Genomic DNA, 18,771 nt, shown 5'->3' on the forward strand with positions numbered 1-18,771 from the left:
CACTCCGCCCCCCGGCAATCAACTCTGTCTTTTCGTGGAGCGAAGATTTTAATTAATCTGTCAAATTAATTGCTAATTTTTTCCATCTCTGCGGCATACACATACGATACATGAATCGCATTTTGATAGCTGCAGAATGCCAAGTCGTAAAATTCACAATGCCACATGCCACAAAAGAAAGAAACAATGGACGCAAAAACCAATCATGCGAGAATAATTTCTCATTTCGCTGCAAAAATTATAGACATGATTTAATAAACCAAAACGCACATGTTGGCAGTCCAATTAGCGCAAAAGAATGTATAATTTAAATGTGTGACAATTTAAATTACATTTTAATTAGGCAGGGCTTAAACGGGGCGTATACGCAATATGTTTATGGTTTATGGTTGAAAACCTAATGGGTGAACGGAAAATAATCTTTATTATAACCTGAATGGGTAAATAAATTGGCACTTGATTTTGCCGAAAGGAGCTAAAAACTAAGGCAAGCGAAAAGCAAGAAAGTGTAGCTCGGCCACTTTAAAACTATTTCCAGCCAACAGCACTTGCTTCGATTCACTGAAGCCCAAGCACATTTCAAGCAATTTTCCCAGGAAATTCCCTATGATTTTCCCTGACCGCCCTGGCAGTCGTGGCCACACCTCGACGTCCTGCTGACTCTACTCTGCTGGCCATCGGCGCGTGCAGTCAACCCAAGCACAACCGAAGACATCAGGACCCATCAGCAGATGCGAACGGACCGCTAAAGGTTGAAGTCACTTTCGAAAACTAAAACCGACCAAGCTGTCAATAAAAATCTGTCGAAAGCAATCATCAATGGAAAACGCGGGAAAATAGAGCACTAATTACCAAGGTAAGCAGGAACACAAGTGGAAATTAGTCACCCAGCGAGAAGATTTCCATCACTGGTGACAAATTGTTTGCGCTCAAAAGTATGAGTGATTCGCCAAACGACCAATGAGTTACGGAGTACAGCGTCATTGGTTCCGAGAAAACTGACGTCAGTATCAATCAAGGGGAATAAAAAGCGAGCTACATAAATCGAATCCAACAATTAGCAATATGTGAAAAATACTCGCAACACTTCTTCGCCAACGTGTGAAAATCTAATCAACTCGCACACGATCTGCCCTCGCCTTTCGAGCAGCCTTTTTTGACTTGAATGCTGTTGAAATAAATTGAAAAACTTTGCAGATGATTTTGAATCACTAAAACGATTTTTATCCGCAGCTAAGTAATTAATTTTATAAATGGAAATTCTGTGGCCAAATACTTGAACGTCTGTCAGCTGGCGAGCGCCGAGAGCCGAAGGGCAAATATCTATGAGTGGGCAAGGTAAGTTCTGCGCCAAAAGATAATTTGGCTAAGTACGGGCTGGAAACAGCACTTGAGCATTTAGCACAATATGAGTGCCCTTTGTCCTTAGAACGAACCTATTTCCCATTCCCAATCACCCCTTTTATTCTACAAATCTCCATTGTGTGTCCCTTTGATCTAGCTCTTGACAACTGTCCAACCGCGTTGATAAAGTGCTAATTAGCCACCGATCAGACAGCGTCTGCGACAATATTTGTTACTCGCGCTCAGCGCTGACTTTGATCTGGCAATGTCCGAGAATGACACCGAAAATAAATACAAATATCTTTACAAATATTATTCATTAATGGAAACTTTTTTACAATCGAATTTCGGAATTGTCACGGAGGCTAACTCAAGGAAATGAACCGAACAAATAAATAATACGAAATCGGCCCGAGCTCGATGCTCCGTTACCACAAACCAAACAAATATGTACGATAATATGTATTTGATATTTTGTTGGCTTAGTTCGGGGAACCCAGGGACTGGAAAGTTTCGGAACAAGTACATGCAATGGCACTTGTTTATTTGGTTTGGGCCATAAATCGTAAGTACAAACGGTTAGCGAGGATCAGTGCCGACTTTGGTTGGGTCAACAGATCCGAAGGAACCTTTCAAGCCTCCGGCAGGTTCGCCGCTCTTTTCCTCCCCGAAACCCTGTCGAAGTAAACACTGACTCGACTGTGTATCTTGCATATTAATTTCGAGCCCATACCGAGTGGCTTTGACTTGGTTATTTACCCATCAGCAGCATAAATTGTAAGACGACGCCTGGCTGAGTCGGAGCCTTGGGCGGTCCGCCGGAAAAAATGGTATACAATAATCAAAATATTGCACGGCGCTGCACATTAATAAGTAAACAACTCCGGCGAACTTTTGTGTCTTCTTGGAAACTGGGAAACTCGAAACGGTGCTCAATGCTGACTGAACAGCTGACGTCGGGGGAAAGGTTAATTCCTTTGAAGTTCAAAAACGCTGCCCAACTGCAAGTGTTGTTGACGTCTCGTCTGATAAGGGTAATGAGCAGGCTAATGAAATCATAAGCAATTTCTGTTCATTTGAAGATGCTTTTGTCTTTTCGCTGGCGAATGCATCTGACAGGCAGAAAGAGCTTATAAGCCAATAAGATGGGAGTATGCATTTGTAAATAACTTAAAGCACTTTTAAATGTAGTTGTTGAAAAATATACTAATGATTTTTATCCCCTTTTCCCCCATTTAATTGAGTAATTTCAACTGAACTGGAATCTTGGCCATTGCACATTAGACAATCTGATTTGTGGTCGTGTAATTTCTATGATTTCCAAGGGGTTCGAATCCGGCAATCAGCCCGGCCGCAAGCCGCCCAGAACTGCGGTCGAACAACAATTGCAAATTGCCCTTTGGGTAATTAAAAAAAAATCGAGATAAAAAGACATATAAACGGGAAAAATGCAATTGCCTAGAACAACAAAAGCGTTTGAGCTGGCGCCAGCCCCGACGCCCCCGTCCCACCTGCAGTGATATGCCCCCTTTTAGCGGTTTAGAATCAATTCTAATTCCATACACTTACTGGGCGCTGGAAAATTTTCCACCAGCACTCTCGGCAGGAAAACAAAAACAAAATAAAGGCAAACAAAGCATAGGTACATAAACAAAACAAACAGCGGAGAGAGAGCCCCTCAGCATATGCCTGGTATAAATTAATTAAATCTGTTTGATTTCAATAAACAAACGAAGATTAATTGCAGCCCGGCGAGCGGAATATATGTTATTAAAGCATATTAATTAACAAGCAGCATGTTATTTTTCCCTAATTCAGCTGCGAAAGAGAGGGCAGATCGCGACAGAGGGAGACGGGGAATAAAATAAATACGGGGGGAGCAGAGAACGGAGTGATAAGCGTGGGGGAAATGAGCAAAAGCTGCGCGCCTCGCTTTGCGGCGAATTGGCGAAGAGCGCGGTGCTCATATCTACACGGAAAAATACTATACATCAATTAAATTTAATTACACGAAATTTTTAGCAAGAGATTTAAATAATGTAACTGTGGAGTACCACAAGGCGGTTTAAAAATGAAATGTTTTAGCATAAAAACAGCATTAGAACCGCAATAAATTATATCCTCAAGATATTCGAAATATCTTTTATAAGTATTAAATATATTTTTTTATTTTACCTATAATTTTATGATTTTTCTCAACTTAATCTTAATTCAAAGTGTACCTTAGAGAGAGCCCAAGTACGACGACACCTCAACCCCTACGTACATTCCCCTTTTCCCACATATTGGGTGTGTGGGCAGCTGCCTCGGTGCCTCCCGATCGTAATTTATATACGCAAATGTATATACACGAATTTTAAATCGTTCAATTGGCACACATTTTTCTTTTGTCCATCGAACGCAAGCACACACCCCCTCGCAAGGAGGAAATGCCTATGATGTGAGTCAGTTCCAAATGGGTTTCCCACAAAAAAAAAACTCATTTTCCGTGCTCGGAAATTTCTTTTCTGCGAAGCAGTAAAATGCATTTGTTTGAGTCACGTTAATTAATAGAAAATGCTGTCAAACGTGGAAAAACTCTTGTTGAATAGGTTTACATATGTTTTGGGTCTAGCCTTGAGGCATCGAACTGCGAGTGAGCTATATGCGCGCGTAGGTATAATCAGAAGTACGAGTGAAATGCTCTTGTAGGCAAAAGTCGGGCAATATTTTCGACATTTTACGAGTCGCGGGAATTGTGTAAGATAAAATAAAATCTTTTCCCCGTCACAGTCGCATGATTTTTTATCATATGAGCGACATAAATAAGGAGCACTAAGAATAAGCATACAATTAAATAAATTAAAGAGATGCTGGGGGAATTTCCGTGTGGTAAATGGATTAACAATTTGTTGCCATGAGTCAGGGAGTATCTGAAGAACTCAGAAGTTCTGCACAAATTAATAGCAACCAATCACTTTGAACACGTTATTTATCCAACCCAAAATTAAAACTGTTTTTTAAATCAAATCGAATGTCAAATAAACTCTTGATTGTAAATATATACAATGATAATGCTTTTTTCAGGCAAGCCAAAACAAAACACTTTTTTATCAATCAGCCAAAAAGAATTTGAATTTCGCAATCGGCAGAACGAAGGCATTTGAATATTTAAATAATTAATTTGAAAATACTGCACATGATTTAAATTTGGGGGGTTCCAAACGAGTTTGGCAAGCATGCCACCTCCCAAAAAACCCCGCCGGGGCTCATCGCCTTTGACGAACCATAAACGAGATGCGAATTAAATAAATCAACAGCCACACGAACCAAATAAAGGAAAATAAAATGTATCCGCAAGATCGGCAACAGAAGATACAACTAGAATTCATCCGGCTGACACGTGCCGAATTCCAGCAACTGAGCCCGAAGCACTCGAAGAAAAGGTAAAACAGCTGTTTGGCATTCCCCGATAAAAGCAATAACATCAATAAAAATTAAGCAAAACAAAGTCGAGACAGCAAGAACCATATGGAAAACAAAGTGAGGCGAACAACAAAAGGTGTCAAACACAAAGCGAACCAAGCGAAGGTTCAAAGACTCGGCGAAGAAGCGATAAATAAACATAAAGTGTCCATAAAGAACTCTTCATATCAACATATTGGCTTGTATACAACTTGAATGCATTTATGGATTTCAATAAATAAAAAGATTTTTAAGGAAAAAAGTGGGATAAGCTTCGTGATTCGTGATTCCCTTTTGTGAAATTTGCATACTTTTCTGAATATTTAATAACTTAATTTTATTAAATCTCAGATGGTATTTATGTAGAATTGAAATTCCAAAGTTAATAAATGTCAAATAATATATTCATTTTTAAACTAGTACTAAGCTGTTCTTATAAAGACAAAGAGAAGCTTTGGAGAAATTAAAAATGTATTGAATTTGTATTGCAGATTTACTGCACATAAAGTTTGCCATTGTAACAAATTTTTAAATTATATAAATTTATATTCAATAACCAAATTTATAAGAGAGACATGAAAAAAGAACACAAAATATATCGAATATGGTTCATTGAAATTCAAATAGCTTCATTCAATTAATTAATATTTATTAATAAGGCAAAATTCGTTGGCCCGGCCTTAAAAAATTGATTTTATTCAATTATTTCCAAGAACAAAGCAGCAATGAAGCAACGGCAACGTAGGAGGAATAAGAGTGTGTCCGATTCTTTTGTTCGATTTTGTTGGAATTCCTCCAAGAACGGTTAACCCACATCGAAGAAGGCCTCCAACGAGCTGGGCCCAATCCGACCAAATGTGGGCAGCAGGAAGCCAGTCGCAGGCAGCCAAGTCTGCCGTCGGGCCAAACCAGCTAACAGCCTCCACGGACCACCTTCTGCATTTGGCCATAATAATCCGGGCGTAATTACCATATATGTGTGCAACTTTTGCCACTGCAATCAACTTGAGATATTTTATATTGTAGATGCTGTACTTATACTGGGTCAATTTCACCGCCCCCTCTCCTTTTTTAAGCAAGGCTCGAGTACCATGCAGAGCCCATTTGGACAGCACGACGACTACTTGATATTGTATCTCATACTCTACAACCGCACACACACACTCCTGTGGGCTTGTATAACCTCATGGATAACTGGTCGCAAGTGCGTCAAAGAGACTTAATTAGAAAACTTGATGCCAGAAGAGTATTCATTAGGACGGAGCAAACTTCGAGGCAAAAAAGTGAGTCCAAAGCGAGCTTAATATCTTTTGAAAAATCGTTTGGGCCGACCATTCCTGGAAGTGGTACAATATTGACGTCTTTATGATGGCCATTAGAACTAACCGATTATTAAAATTTGTGGGGGAATCACAAAAAAGTTTTAAGCGTTGATGCTTTTCAGCTTACAAAATATATTTTTATAGGTAATCTCTGCGTTTTATTAGAGACTTTGAGACTTTGTAAGCGTTAGCCATTCGTATGTAAGATAGAAGATATTAATATAATTTATTAGAGACCTCGGCTTTATTAAATTTGGAAAACTTAAGAAATTTGCAATCCTTTGATCTAGATTTTAGCTTCCGTTAATTTCACTGCATTATCTGGCCCCCACTTTTCCACCAGGAAATTCCCCCCACACGGTCAACAACAATGACCAGTCAATGATTATTTTGGCCAAGTGACGGCGTCATTTCAATGTGACTGATAGGCCGTAGCCCCACTGGAACTCTGGAGCAGGTAAGCCAAGTCAGGGCGATGTATTATCAGCATCGAAAGCACGAGTCGGGCGCCCCACTGATAAGGGCGTCGTGGGTGCGAGCGAGATGCGGAGCGCGTGAGTGAGTAATGACTAGATTTAGCTGGATAACAATGGTAATTCCTTCTGATAATGACAATCATAAACAACGCAGTCTTGTGGCAAATGCGCAGCGGAGCAGGGCAGGGGATGCCCAATCTGTCTGTGTGTGTGCAGCTGATTAGCATGGATTCGGTTTTTGGGAAACAAGATGTGTTCTCACGTCCGGCTCCCTACAAATTATGAATTCCAATAGACAATGGCTTTCATCAAAGATTAGAGTAGTATATTTTAGTACTGAGGAGCAATTGAACAATATTAATATAGTCTGCTTTTTAAATCGTTTTAAAATATCCATAAAATAGCAGTAACAGTTCTCCCATATGAAATGTATCTTACTAAACGTGAGTGCAAGATACTAGGATATATAAAAACGTTAAAACCTAACTTATATGTGAGTTCTGGGAAATTAAATTAAAAAGTTTGCTCATGAAAATCCTGGTGCAAACAGGCTTTGACGAATGACTTAGTCACAGTTTTATATAAACATTTTTATTGTCAAAAAATCTGAATAAACATTATGCTTTAATCACGCAACGTGTGTATTTTTAAAATTCCTTTCTTCGTAGCTAAAAACGGTTCTAAGTGGGGTTTCAATCCCTCAGATACTGCCGAAAAAAGGGCAACAACTACATAAGAGCGACAAAACCACTTCCGTTACAGCAGTACCAACAACAACTACAGGCAAAAGACTTTAATGACTAAACTTGGAGAGCACCCATACACTGGCAGGGGAAAACATGTGTGAGCGTGTGGGTATTGTTCTCTGATAAAAGAGCGAGAAAACAACAATAAAAGCAAAGTGACAACAAAAGCGAATTGAACTCGGTGAACGCACCTGTCCGCCGGCGAGAGGGGCGGGAGGGGGCCAAGGGCTGCCCAGACAGCTTATCGCCTATAAACTTGCGCACTCTCCCCTCTCTTTCACGCGTTACGGCACTCTCTCTCTCTCTTTCGTTTTTTATACGAGGTGAGGAAAACGCAGTTTCCGCCAAAAAAAAACCATTTAACACCCAACTGACCCACAAAACCCAAATTCGTTAAGTGCAAACATTATATTAAGTTATAAATAATAATAATTGTTCATAAGTTGAAGCAATAACAAGGCAACAAGTTCAAATTTTAAAAGAAATCTTCATGTTTTCTTTAAAAACAAATTGACTTGCACTAAAAAAAATATATTAAAACTTTTTTCATTAAAAACAAACAAAATGTTATGAAAATACCAATCAAAGGATTTTTTGTAAAATTTCACAGGGAGACCTCAGGAACTTTTAGTTCTTACAGAATCACCGAAAAAGTGAGAGGTCATCTGAGGAAAACAGTTTAAAATTCGTCGAGGGTAACGTTTCATACTTTTTTTGCACGCTTGGCCGACGCTCTGCAAATTCGCCGCAACAATATCAAATAATAAACAACAAAATAGCGAAGAGCTCACGCACACCCACAAATGGCGATAAGCACACTGGGCAAGAAAATGCGGAGCTGGCAACACTGGCTGTGTCGCAGGAGAGCGAGAGAGCCGCTGATCAGCTGCAAAGAATGAAATGCATCTTCTTTTCCCACTTCGAGGTACGAGATACTCTGCGAAATAAACGGCGGATCACAAAATCCATTTGGTTTACCCAGCCACTTAGCGGACGATCTAGAAATTCAAATTGGTGTGCTTAATTTTACGCCTTTTATTTGGCTTGCGTTAATTGTGGCACCGCTTTATGCAGTTGTGTATATAGATACTTTTTCGTTGTATCGTTTGAGATATTTATGTATATATGTAGGTATATTTTCACACCTTGGCGACACACAGACCCGCACACACGCACACTCTCACACAGGCGAATTGAGCACGCGACCGTTGATCGCATATAAAAACGTTTCATTGGATCATCTCGAAATGATTACATTTGTACTTTTCATTCGGGGTTTTCTTTGGGATTTTCCTTCTGCATTTCATTACACACGCGCACAAAACTCTGCCCGATTTCAAGATATATGGTTCTCAGATCGATTTCCTATTTCTCTGGGCTGCCAGTGGGGCAGTATTTAAGTGTAATTTATTTCGGGCCGCTTTTGTCGCGCGTTCTCTTTTCGAGCCAGCCGAACGCTTTGAATATCTGAGCGATACTGAGGCGAAAAGCGAGCGGCGAGCGTAGCTGCCAGATAGGCGGCGAAAAACGAGCGCGGCGAATTCGCCTAAAATAAACAAAGCCAAGTCACTCAAGTCGCCTGTGAGTGTGCGTGTGAGTCTGAGTGGTTTTCTTTGTTTTTGGCTTTTTATTTACATTTGCCGTTTTTAGTTTATCGCGAGCGACTAATGAACTTTTGATTCCCACTCTGCCCCTCTTTTTTGTTCTCGCTCTCCGCCGCTCGTTCATCGCCTATTCCCTTCGCGCTGGCATTCGCATTCAACTTGTTGATAGCGCTAAATTTTTCCTTTTTTCAGATTTCTTATCAGCGAATACCAATTGTATCTGTGTTCTGTGACCTGGGAAATACGCGACTTTTTCAGTCGCTGTTAACGGTAATGCGACCATGGCCGTAATTGATTGTGGCTGCCTGCTGATAGAATAATTAATCGATGGCGAAAAACTAAAATGCTGAACGTAGTTCAAAGAGCCTCTGTTTTTGAGTTCAGAATTTTTTTTAATATTTATTGAGATTTTTTTATATATATAGTTTTTTAAACTGAAGAAGTTTTTTAATTTTATTTAATTATATTTATAATATTCAGAATTTTTCACAAACTGAATTTGTTTTAAAAGATTGTTGTTGAAGTAAACATATTATATTGTGTACAGTCATAACATAAATAAATAAAACAATATATGGATAAAAATTATAATATAATATTTTCAGGAAGTTTAAAAATTTAAAATAAATTACTTTAAATTATTTGTATTTACTTCACTTTAGTGATTCAAAAGCCCTGTTATATGCCGTTTTATAAAGGTAATTCACACATTGATCAACATTCTTATGTCATTTTATATCAAAGATAAAAGAACCAGCAAAACGGAAAAGGGCTTTATTGACCAAAACACTTTTTAAATTAAATTCCTTATTTTTTGGAGATTTGGAATCGAACACAGTAACAGCTGTTCTTCTTTCCCCTAAACTTATTCCCAAAAAACATATGTATCTGCGACATGACTCAAAACCGAATCGAATCTTATTGTGTCGGCAAATGCACCGTTAGTTGGACAAGAAAAATAACAGAGGGCCCACAAACACACGGATAGGTGTATCTGTGTGCTTCTCAGTCAGTTGGACAAAAGAACCGGCTATGGGAAAAAAAATGCAGCAAAAATCGCAAAAGGGGAGAATATAATTCAAAATCGCTCAAAGTTCGCTTTCGACTGCAGCTGTTCAAGTTGAACTTTCGGATAAACTTCACCGCAGCTTTGGCTCCGCCAATAAAAAGCTCCAGCCCCTCCGCTCTCAAAACTTACGATATTGGCCCCCCTCCTGAGTCCGGAACCAAACTTTTGCTCATTGCCCAGTTGCCGGCTAACGGAGATGGAGTGGAGTGAAAACAATGCGAATCAAAACAAAGCAAAGTAAAGTAAAGCCGGGAGTAAAGGCAAATACACTCAAAGATACTCTATGTAGTGAGTATCTTAAGGAACTTAAATATTTTTCTTAAATCTGAGATTTTACAAATGCAAAGTTTTTATTCTAAATTAAACCAATTACTTAATATCAGCATATGTATGTTATTAAATGAAAATATTTAATTTGTCCTAAAGTGATAATTGTTTATATTTTTTAACTAAAAAAACGATAAATTTAATCTATTTATGTTGTGTTAAAGCGGAGCTTCACACTATCTTCATTTTTAAGGTGACTCAGAGGGGACTTTTCGTTTTTCTGCATAATTTCAGTTTACTTTCAACTCGTTCTGCCTCGGCCCCTGTTTGCCTGTGTTCTTTGTGGAAACGGAAACGGAAATGACGGCGCCGAAGTGTGTGTGTGTGCGGGAGTCCCTATAAACCACACGGAGCGTGACAGCGCCGACATCAGCGACTTCTGCTTCCGGAAGAGTGTTGACAAAGCGTGCAAAGTATTTTCCCCGGCCCTACTCTGCTGCCCCTTCGTACCATTACAAAGGCAAACACAAAATCCGCCTGTAGTGGCTTCACTGTACCAAACGGGGCAGGGGGGCGTGGCAGCCACGCGACAGCGACCATAAATTGTGCAAAGTTCTCTAGTTCTGTCGGTTGGCTTTGTTTGTTTGGCTGGCCCGCTGTTTGTTTGGCCGTTTGTTTGAAATTAATTAAAACTTTATGTGATTGTTTTCAGCCGAGCAGAAGTTTGGGTTACTATGAGGTGCCCGAAAAACCCCACTTGACCCCAACTAACTCATCAGCCCAGCGAAAACCGCAAATCGGCTTCGCATTGATTTCTGCCTTGATCCCAAATGAATTTGCTAATTGCAGACACACTTGGGCTGTTCAAAAATGCATAAACCTTCCTTTGATTTCGAGTTTTCAATTTTACGCCACTTAAAATCTTGCCTGTCTCGTTAATATTTGATGGCGCAAACACAATGAAAGACTTTACGTCCATCCTCCGGCTGTTCGGCAGGCAGGATAATGAACATTTAGGCATGCACAAATGACATTGAACCCTGACGCCTTCGGGCTTTAAATTCAGCACACAAATCTGGTTAAAAATTAACGACCGAAAAGCAGTGCCGATTGCTTAGCTGAAAAAATGTTGGCAAATCTTTTGGGGGAACTTACCGATTTTACGTCTCGCCCGCCATAAAACAGGCGGCGCCGCATTGTTCGGGGATGAAGCCATTCCGATGAAATCTGCAATTGAAGAGGTCAAACATTACTTCATATTCTTTAGAGGATTTACCTAGAAACTCATTTTTAAGTTCCTACATCGCCTGATTGATTGCGGCACTAATTCAAATGGTTCACTGGAAAAACCCTCGAGCCACGAATCCCGCAAAAACTTTTCATCGGGGCCATGGAACTGCCAACATAAAAATGCCGAAAACAAACCCTAAGATAATATCGAACACCCCGAGATACAAGATACATCCGCCAGCAAAAAAGCAGCGAATGAATGGCGGTCTGAACGGGTGAATGACTGAGTGACAAGCTTTGATTAATGGAGTCAGCAGTCCAAGCAACATCATTAGACCATTTATGAATGTTTACAAAAAATATGCAAAAGTTGGCAGACCAAAAACGAAATGTATACCATCGACCGGCAAAGTTTTCCATCATAAATAATTTCCAGACACATTTGTTGGAAGGCCAAATTTATAGTTTTTGTTTAATGAAGCATGCTTTAATACGATAAACATAATAAATACGATACAGCAATAAATATATATTGCAGTTACGTTAAAACATTAACACTAAGAATATTTTAAGTCCGATTTAGATAATGTGCTGTGAAATGTTGACCGACTCTCAACAAACGACACCTAAGAGCTTTGCATAAATTACCAATTTATTTGAACTCACTTTACCAATGGTGAATATTATAGAAGTATTCATTAGGTCAACAAAAGGCTTTTATGCCGGCAATTCCAAAGGTCTGAACTGAGTGGGCATTTGTTAAGACAACAATACCAGCTTTCGGCCAAAGTGTGATCGGCAATAAATGCGATATTGCCAAATTCCTTGAACGAAACCCCTTGCCTGCAGAGGAACTTTCCTTTGACTGTCTGCGATATCGTATGTGCTTTATGGCTTTGCTCTGCGCACTGCTGGTGGCTCATGTTTGGGGTTTCTTATCGCGACACATTGCTGCCTTCGCCTTATCAGCGGAAAAGAGAGCAGGCCGACCTTGACTTTATATCTCGCAGTTGGAACGCCACTTTTCAATCTGCGCCGCCACTCAAGCAGTCGCCCGAGGCGTGGAAAAGTCAATGAACCGAGCGGCAAGCGATCGCGACTGTCTGCTGGACGGTTTCTCAATTCGATCCGAGCTGAATTGATTCCATTCCGCTGAGGTTCTAAACACACTTGGTTACAGCCAATTCAATTACCGCACTTGTTTTGTTTACGTTACACGCTTTACGCTTTTCCACTTCCTGATAAGCAATCAATTGCAAGCGACAAAGTAAAAATCAAAGAAAAAGGCATGGATTACACGGAAAAAGTTTGAGTTTGATTGTGATATTGTAGGAAAGGTTTATACACCTAAAATTCAGTCTATAATATTAAAAAAATCACTTTAAAAATATTTATTTCTATTATATGGCAGGATGTTTTTCCCTGTGCATTTCTTTCACTTTATTTATTGGGCTGTCAATTTATGTCTATGAAATTTCATTGTCAGTTGGCGCCATTCGTCGATCAGCGTGTTCAAGATTAGTCGACAGGGGCGGATCACACACGATCGAGGGGTGGCTAGGGGCCGAGGCAGGGCCCGTTTCCACAGATTATAACTGCGCACAATTTATTCGCAATTAGTGGTTGCAAAATACAAAAAACATTGCCAAGACAGTGGTGAAACGAAATGAAATGCAAACAGTTAGAACGGCACGGAAAAAAGTCATTAGATAACCGGCTTTCAGGGGAGGAGAGCACTATCATTAGGTAACGGCCTAATGTACAACCGATTTCGCTATTTTGGGCTGATACTTTTCCAGAACACTGATCGCCAAAAGTTTGCAAACAGAATCAACTATTCTTTCATTATAATAGTTTGAGAATTTAGCTTTTGTGCCAGACGTTTAACCTGATTAAAAGTGCCCTCGAAATTGTCATTGAACTACTTCATACCTCAACACTTGCCCAATCCCATTTCGCAATGAGCACTCTCAAAAAACCATCAAAAATTACCAAAAGTAAGTGAAAAAGTGGCCGAGGAATAATAATTCATAATTAATATGAAACGCATATCACGCAAACGTTGACCGCCTTGCGCCTATAAAATGCGTAATCATCTAAATAATAACAGTCCACGCTCGCAGGGGCCACCGTAAACCGTAAACAAAAATTATTGTTGCAAATCAAACAGCAGCTGACGATGGGTAAACAACAGGCAGCTAGAGAGCCCGGTAAACAATAAAACACGAGCGGAGCAACTTGGCAAACAGCGGCGGAGGCCCCAAATTGGCCGGGCCAAAAGCGGGAGTAAAAAGGAGAGCGCAGCGAATCCAGGTGAGATCTGCGGGCCGACAGCAACACCCACGCCCAGCAAATTGTGGAGCTGTGGGTGGAGCGGCCAAGGCGACAGGCAACAAATCAATCAGCCAAAAAATACATACGAAAAAGTTGCGACCTGTTTGGCATTTTTAATATTCCTGCGCTGCCATCCGAGATGATGCTTTGCAATCTTAATTTATTTCCTTGCCTCTCCTTTCGGTGTGTACCCCCAATAAGGCTGTTGGAATAGAGTTGTTGTAGGGCCTTGGCCATATTTGAAAACCGAGTATTGCTAGCCATAAAAACTGAACTGTAAAACAGCCGGTTAAGTGAAATCTTGAGCATGTTAATAAAGCTCGCCAGAAGCTAAGCCCCATATTTGAAAAATGACTTAACGTTTTCCTTTACCCACTAAGCTGCTAGATAAAAGGTGTGAGGCCTATAAAGTATTTAGCTACATTGTAGGCTTTGGTTTTAAATATTTTAGAAATAAAATTTGTACTTGATTTGAGTAGGTTTCATGTCCATATATGCCTAAATTCCCGCCAAAAAGTGAAGCTATCTTTGAGATACTTATTTTGTATACAACCCTTTTTTTACAGAGCATCAGCAAATCTAAACCTTATCCGTGGATTTCCAGAGTCCCAAAATTGTGTGTTTTTTTTTGTTTAAGTTTGGGTAATTGTTTGGCATACATAACAGACTTAAACAGACTCAAACTTAAATTGGTTTGTTTGCGTTTTCATTGTGGCCGTGCGGCATGCCAAACACTTTCCTTTCGGCCCAAACTTTTATATACTCGTATGTTTGGGGACTCGACAGAGCGAAGTGCATGGAGTTGGCTTATGGGCGATGGCTAATGCGTCGTTTAAATGCTGACATGCATGTCGTGCAGAGATAAGATAGTACCTGATGATATACCACAAAGCCGAGTGTATAGTATACCATCGTATACTATGGAGTGTGCTCGGCACATATTTGTTATTTGAGCAGATTTGTTGCCGCTGATAAAAGCGTTGATACCAGAGTGGCAGGAAAGGGAAGTCGAGCCGTCACATCGCTAAAAGCCACGCGTATTTCGAATTAACATTAGCGTGCTGATTAAGCGAGTCAATTTCATTTGCGTCCAGCACCTTTTCAACACATTTCTTTTTTACTTATTTGGGGCTTTAATGTGGAACTCCTATTGTTGCCAGCCGCCGGAAAAATGCAGTGATTCACGTGGCGACATCGCCATCGCCATCGCCTCAGAGTCTTTCTGTCGAACCAGTTAATTAACAATTTCATGCAAAAATCCAAAATCTTTCCACACTCTGGCTCGGTGACGTGCATTATTCAGGTGACGCAAACATCGGAACCTCTGACGTATCCGATTTGGTATCGAGTTATTTCTGGTCACTTGTGGGCTTTCTGGCTGCTTGAGGAACTGAAGTTGATGGACTGCGAATGCATTAATCCCCAGAAAGGGGGAGTGATATTATAATCGGGCCCCACACACACCTGACAGTTGAGTCACCTGGCATTTGCCGGGGAATATTTATCTCTGTAGTTGGAAAAGGCCCTGCCAGTGAATGAATATGCAAAGTTTAATTAGTCGCTGATAAGTGCCTGAGTCACATGATTAAATTTGATTCATTAGGCGAGAGTTCTGGCCTCTGTGAAGTTTAAGGAATTTTTCCAATTTTAATAAATATATAAGTCTCAATTTAGGACAATGCATAATTTAATTCAACTGCTAAATATGATAATCACATTATTTGCTTCATTAGTTTTATTTATTGAATTTGAATATCGATGTTACTAATTTATGGATGCCAAATAATAAGTTAATGAACACATATCCAACCGGTTGTCAAACATTTCCACATTAAATCAAATTATTTAATTGCCGCATGGGAAGCCCAAACATTAAGCAGTTGGTTATGAAATGGCGTAAGTTTGTTTATTTTATTTTTATATTTTAAATTGAAAAAAGGGGTGCTGGAAGCTAAAGTCCTGGAGTCAGTTTAATATAATACTAAATAAGTAATATTTATTTATTATTGTTATTTGGCTTAAATTTAAATATTATCTGCCACTCATCTGGTCATTCCCTGAAAATTTGATAAACAAATATTGGCGCTTATCTGATTCACGTGGTCTGCGGGGCTGCTCCAGTTCTCTGACAGCTAGACAAATGCCCGTTCCCACCGCTCCGGAGAGCCCACACACGTTCGTAACAATAATCACCATCATCATTATCATCTGTATCTGCCACCTGAGTTAATTACACACTTTTGTATGCCGGCGACGCAGAACAATAGCGAAACACGGCGGTTAATATGATAGTTAAAATGCCAAACACGTTGGGCGGCCGCAAATCGATTGAAACTGAGGGAAAATGTCAGCCGGAGACCTTAACGACGTGATTGATATGGAACAGGAAGAACCCGAATTTCGACGGGGAAGTCATTGCACGATTTATCGTGTGTTCAGGGCGCACACCTATCGCGGGCACTGTGCGCGCTTGCAACTAAGTTTTCGATGAAGGAAACGGAAAAGTTCTTAAACGGAGAACTTCCATTATTAGTCCATTTGTAAGAACTACTTTCAACTATTAGCCACAAAAGCAGGCTTTTTGGAATACGTGAAAGGTAACTAGAAAAATGTAGATGTAATTTCATTTTGTACTTTCAAGTCCATATTTATACGACTATTATGCTAAAATTGTATGTAAATGTAAGCACATACGTGTTGGTATCTCTGAATACTTTGTAAACTATATGTATGCGGTATCCAAAGATCTTTGGATATTGTTTAGAATTTGGTTCCTAGTACTATTTTTAAACGTGGTGCTTAAGAGCTTACTGAAAGATTTCTAAATGAAAAATGTGGAGTTATAGAATGTTGAAATTACCAAATAATTTTTAGATACAAATCGTGAAGTTATAGAATCTTGAGTTTACTGAAAGATATCTATATGAAATCTAAAAAGATAGCTTGAACAATCGGGAGTTACGAAAGTAAGCCAGTTCTTAGAGCCGGCTTTTTCGAATAGGTAATCAAACGCAAAGGGCGGATTAGAAGTCGGTCCCTTGATTGCCGCACTGTAAGCCCAAATGATCTGGCGGGACAGCTGCTTGTCATTCGGCGAACGTAGAGATACTCCGCTCAGGTGAGGAACCGCCCGTGGGGGGCAAGGCTTGGGGGGCGGGAACGGTAGAAGAGGCAGAAGGCAGGCCATAAACATCAAGTGCTGTCTGAAGTGTCTTATCTCATGACCATATAACGTGGAACTCTCCACCTCGACCGTTATTCGGCTAACGAGCTTGCAAAATCTCTTCGTGCCTCATTTTATTTCACTTTATTTTATTTATTTTCTTTTTTTGACAGTCTCAAGCGGGCACTTCATGGCACAAGCGAAATGCTCAAGCAAGCTTAAAATGCAATTAAAAGAAGGATCGTGGAGAGAAAGAAATTAGAGCAAGTGCACGAGTACTAAAAAAGAAATTGACGGTCACAAGGTGTGAGCCAAGTTAAGAAAGTCGGCCATTAGAATCAGTAATGGCCGAGATTTAAGACAGAAAAGAAATAGCCTAAACAAGTATTCTGTAGTATTCGGATCTTACACCAAACATAACATTTCATACATTAACATTTGTGCTCTTAATATTTCCATAATTTAAAACCCACTCATAGTTCCCCTACAATGAAAATCTTCCCCTAACACTATGAAAAACTTACTGTATTTGTCCGTCTTTGGGGTTTTCCCAATTAATCCAAATTTATAGGCTGCCTTTTGATGCTGCTCAGTTTGTTGACGTACTTATCTGCTGGCCGTTTTCCGCCGACTTAACAATTGGAATAAATTTGGTTTATTGGAGCGTTTCTCAATATATCACAAAAACGCGCGTATATAGATTTTGTGTGCGAGTACATATATTCCATTAATTCACTCAACCCGCTCCGACTTTCGTTTGAAACACTCGCGCGTTTAATTTGTATTTATTTTTTGTGTTATTTCGGTTTTCGCCTCTTTTCCCTTTGTTTCTGGCCCAGTCTCTCTCCCAGCGGACCGGGCAGGCAGAAAGCGATGAAAAAACACTGTCACTGCCTATAATAAATTAGGAGATGTATGGAACTGAGACGGCGGCCGTAATTTGTTGCCTGAGTGCGGCGTTGTCGCTAAAAATGCTTATAAGTCCCGCCCGAAAAGCTGTATACTTTGGGCTAAACGTCTTCAACACTTTCCTTTAGCACATATTAGGAAGGTGTTTTTGGGGGACTGCGACACTGTGTTTTAGCACTGCGAACACACCAACACAGCTGCGAATCAGACTCTGGATTGGTAATTCTGCCTCTTTCTGCCTCGCTTTCGCCCTCTTTCGCCTTGCTTTGCTCCCTTCTTCGGCCTTTATGCGCTCTTTCTTTTTGTTAAACAATACACTTCACTGTTTCTTGGTGGGGGGAGGGGAGGCAACTCTAGGGGCTCTGAAATTTCCCCCGATTTCCGATTCACCATATACGACTTCGAATCTCTCGCCGCAGTAAAAGCGTAGAAGCGAAACACGCGCGCACAACACGTTCAGCCCGATCGGATCAGCACTATCTTGATCCCACAAATATATAATCCGCGTCCAGGCCGCTAGTACGTTTGCTTCTTTTCGCTCCGGCTTGCCTCCACTTTCGGCGAGAATCGCATCCGAGTCCTTCGCACCGCGATCCGAGAACTGGCAACTGGCTACTGGGAGCGACGAGCGGCGAGCGTGAACTGAACGGCACGCTGAAAGCGGAAAGCGGCCCAGCGATCGTGGAGCAGCGCGGCCGGCGCAGACGCCGGCGTCGACGGACCCCGCGCTGTTGGCGCTCCGCAGTGATGCCCTTTTAGCTAGCTTAATTTGACTTGTTTTGGAATAGGAATCTCTCAAAAAAGTAAATTTTTGAAATCTTACTTAGACATTTTAAAAACTTTCACCCGAAAGTAACTTTGAG

At 40.4% G+C, this 18,771-nt stretch overlaps 1 protein-coding gene across 1 annotated transcript in view; it reads right to left on the reverse strand.

Moving 5' to 3' along the window:
* Positions 1-18,555, reverse strand: part of LOC108033673 (dual 3',5'-cyclic-AMP and -GMP phosphodiesterase 11) — a 43,310-nt gene extending 24,755 nt beyond the window's left edge. The window contains exons 1-2 of the mRNA XM_044094325.2: positions 17,524-18,555; positions 11,428-11,499 (exon numbers count right to left, since the gene is read on the reverse strand). Of these exons, the coding sequence (XP_043950260.1) occupies positions 11,428-11,488 (61 nt within the window). The 5' untranslated portion in view covers positions 11,489-11,499; positions 17,524-18,555. The remainder of the gene's footprint in view (positions 1-11,427; positions 11,500-17,523) is intronic.
* Between the last annotated feature and the right edge of the window lie 216 nt (positions 18,556-18,771).

The sequence above is a fragment of the Drosophila biarmipes genome, chromosome 2L (genome assembly GCF_025231255.1).
Source record: "Drosophila biarmipes strain raj3 chromosome 2L, RU_DBia_V1.1, whole genome shotgun sequence".
In the NCBI taxonomy this organism is placed as follows: Eukaryota; Metazoa; Arthropoda; class Insecta; order Diptera; family Drosophilidae; genus Drosophila; species Drosophila biarmipes.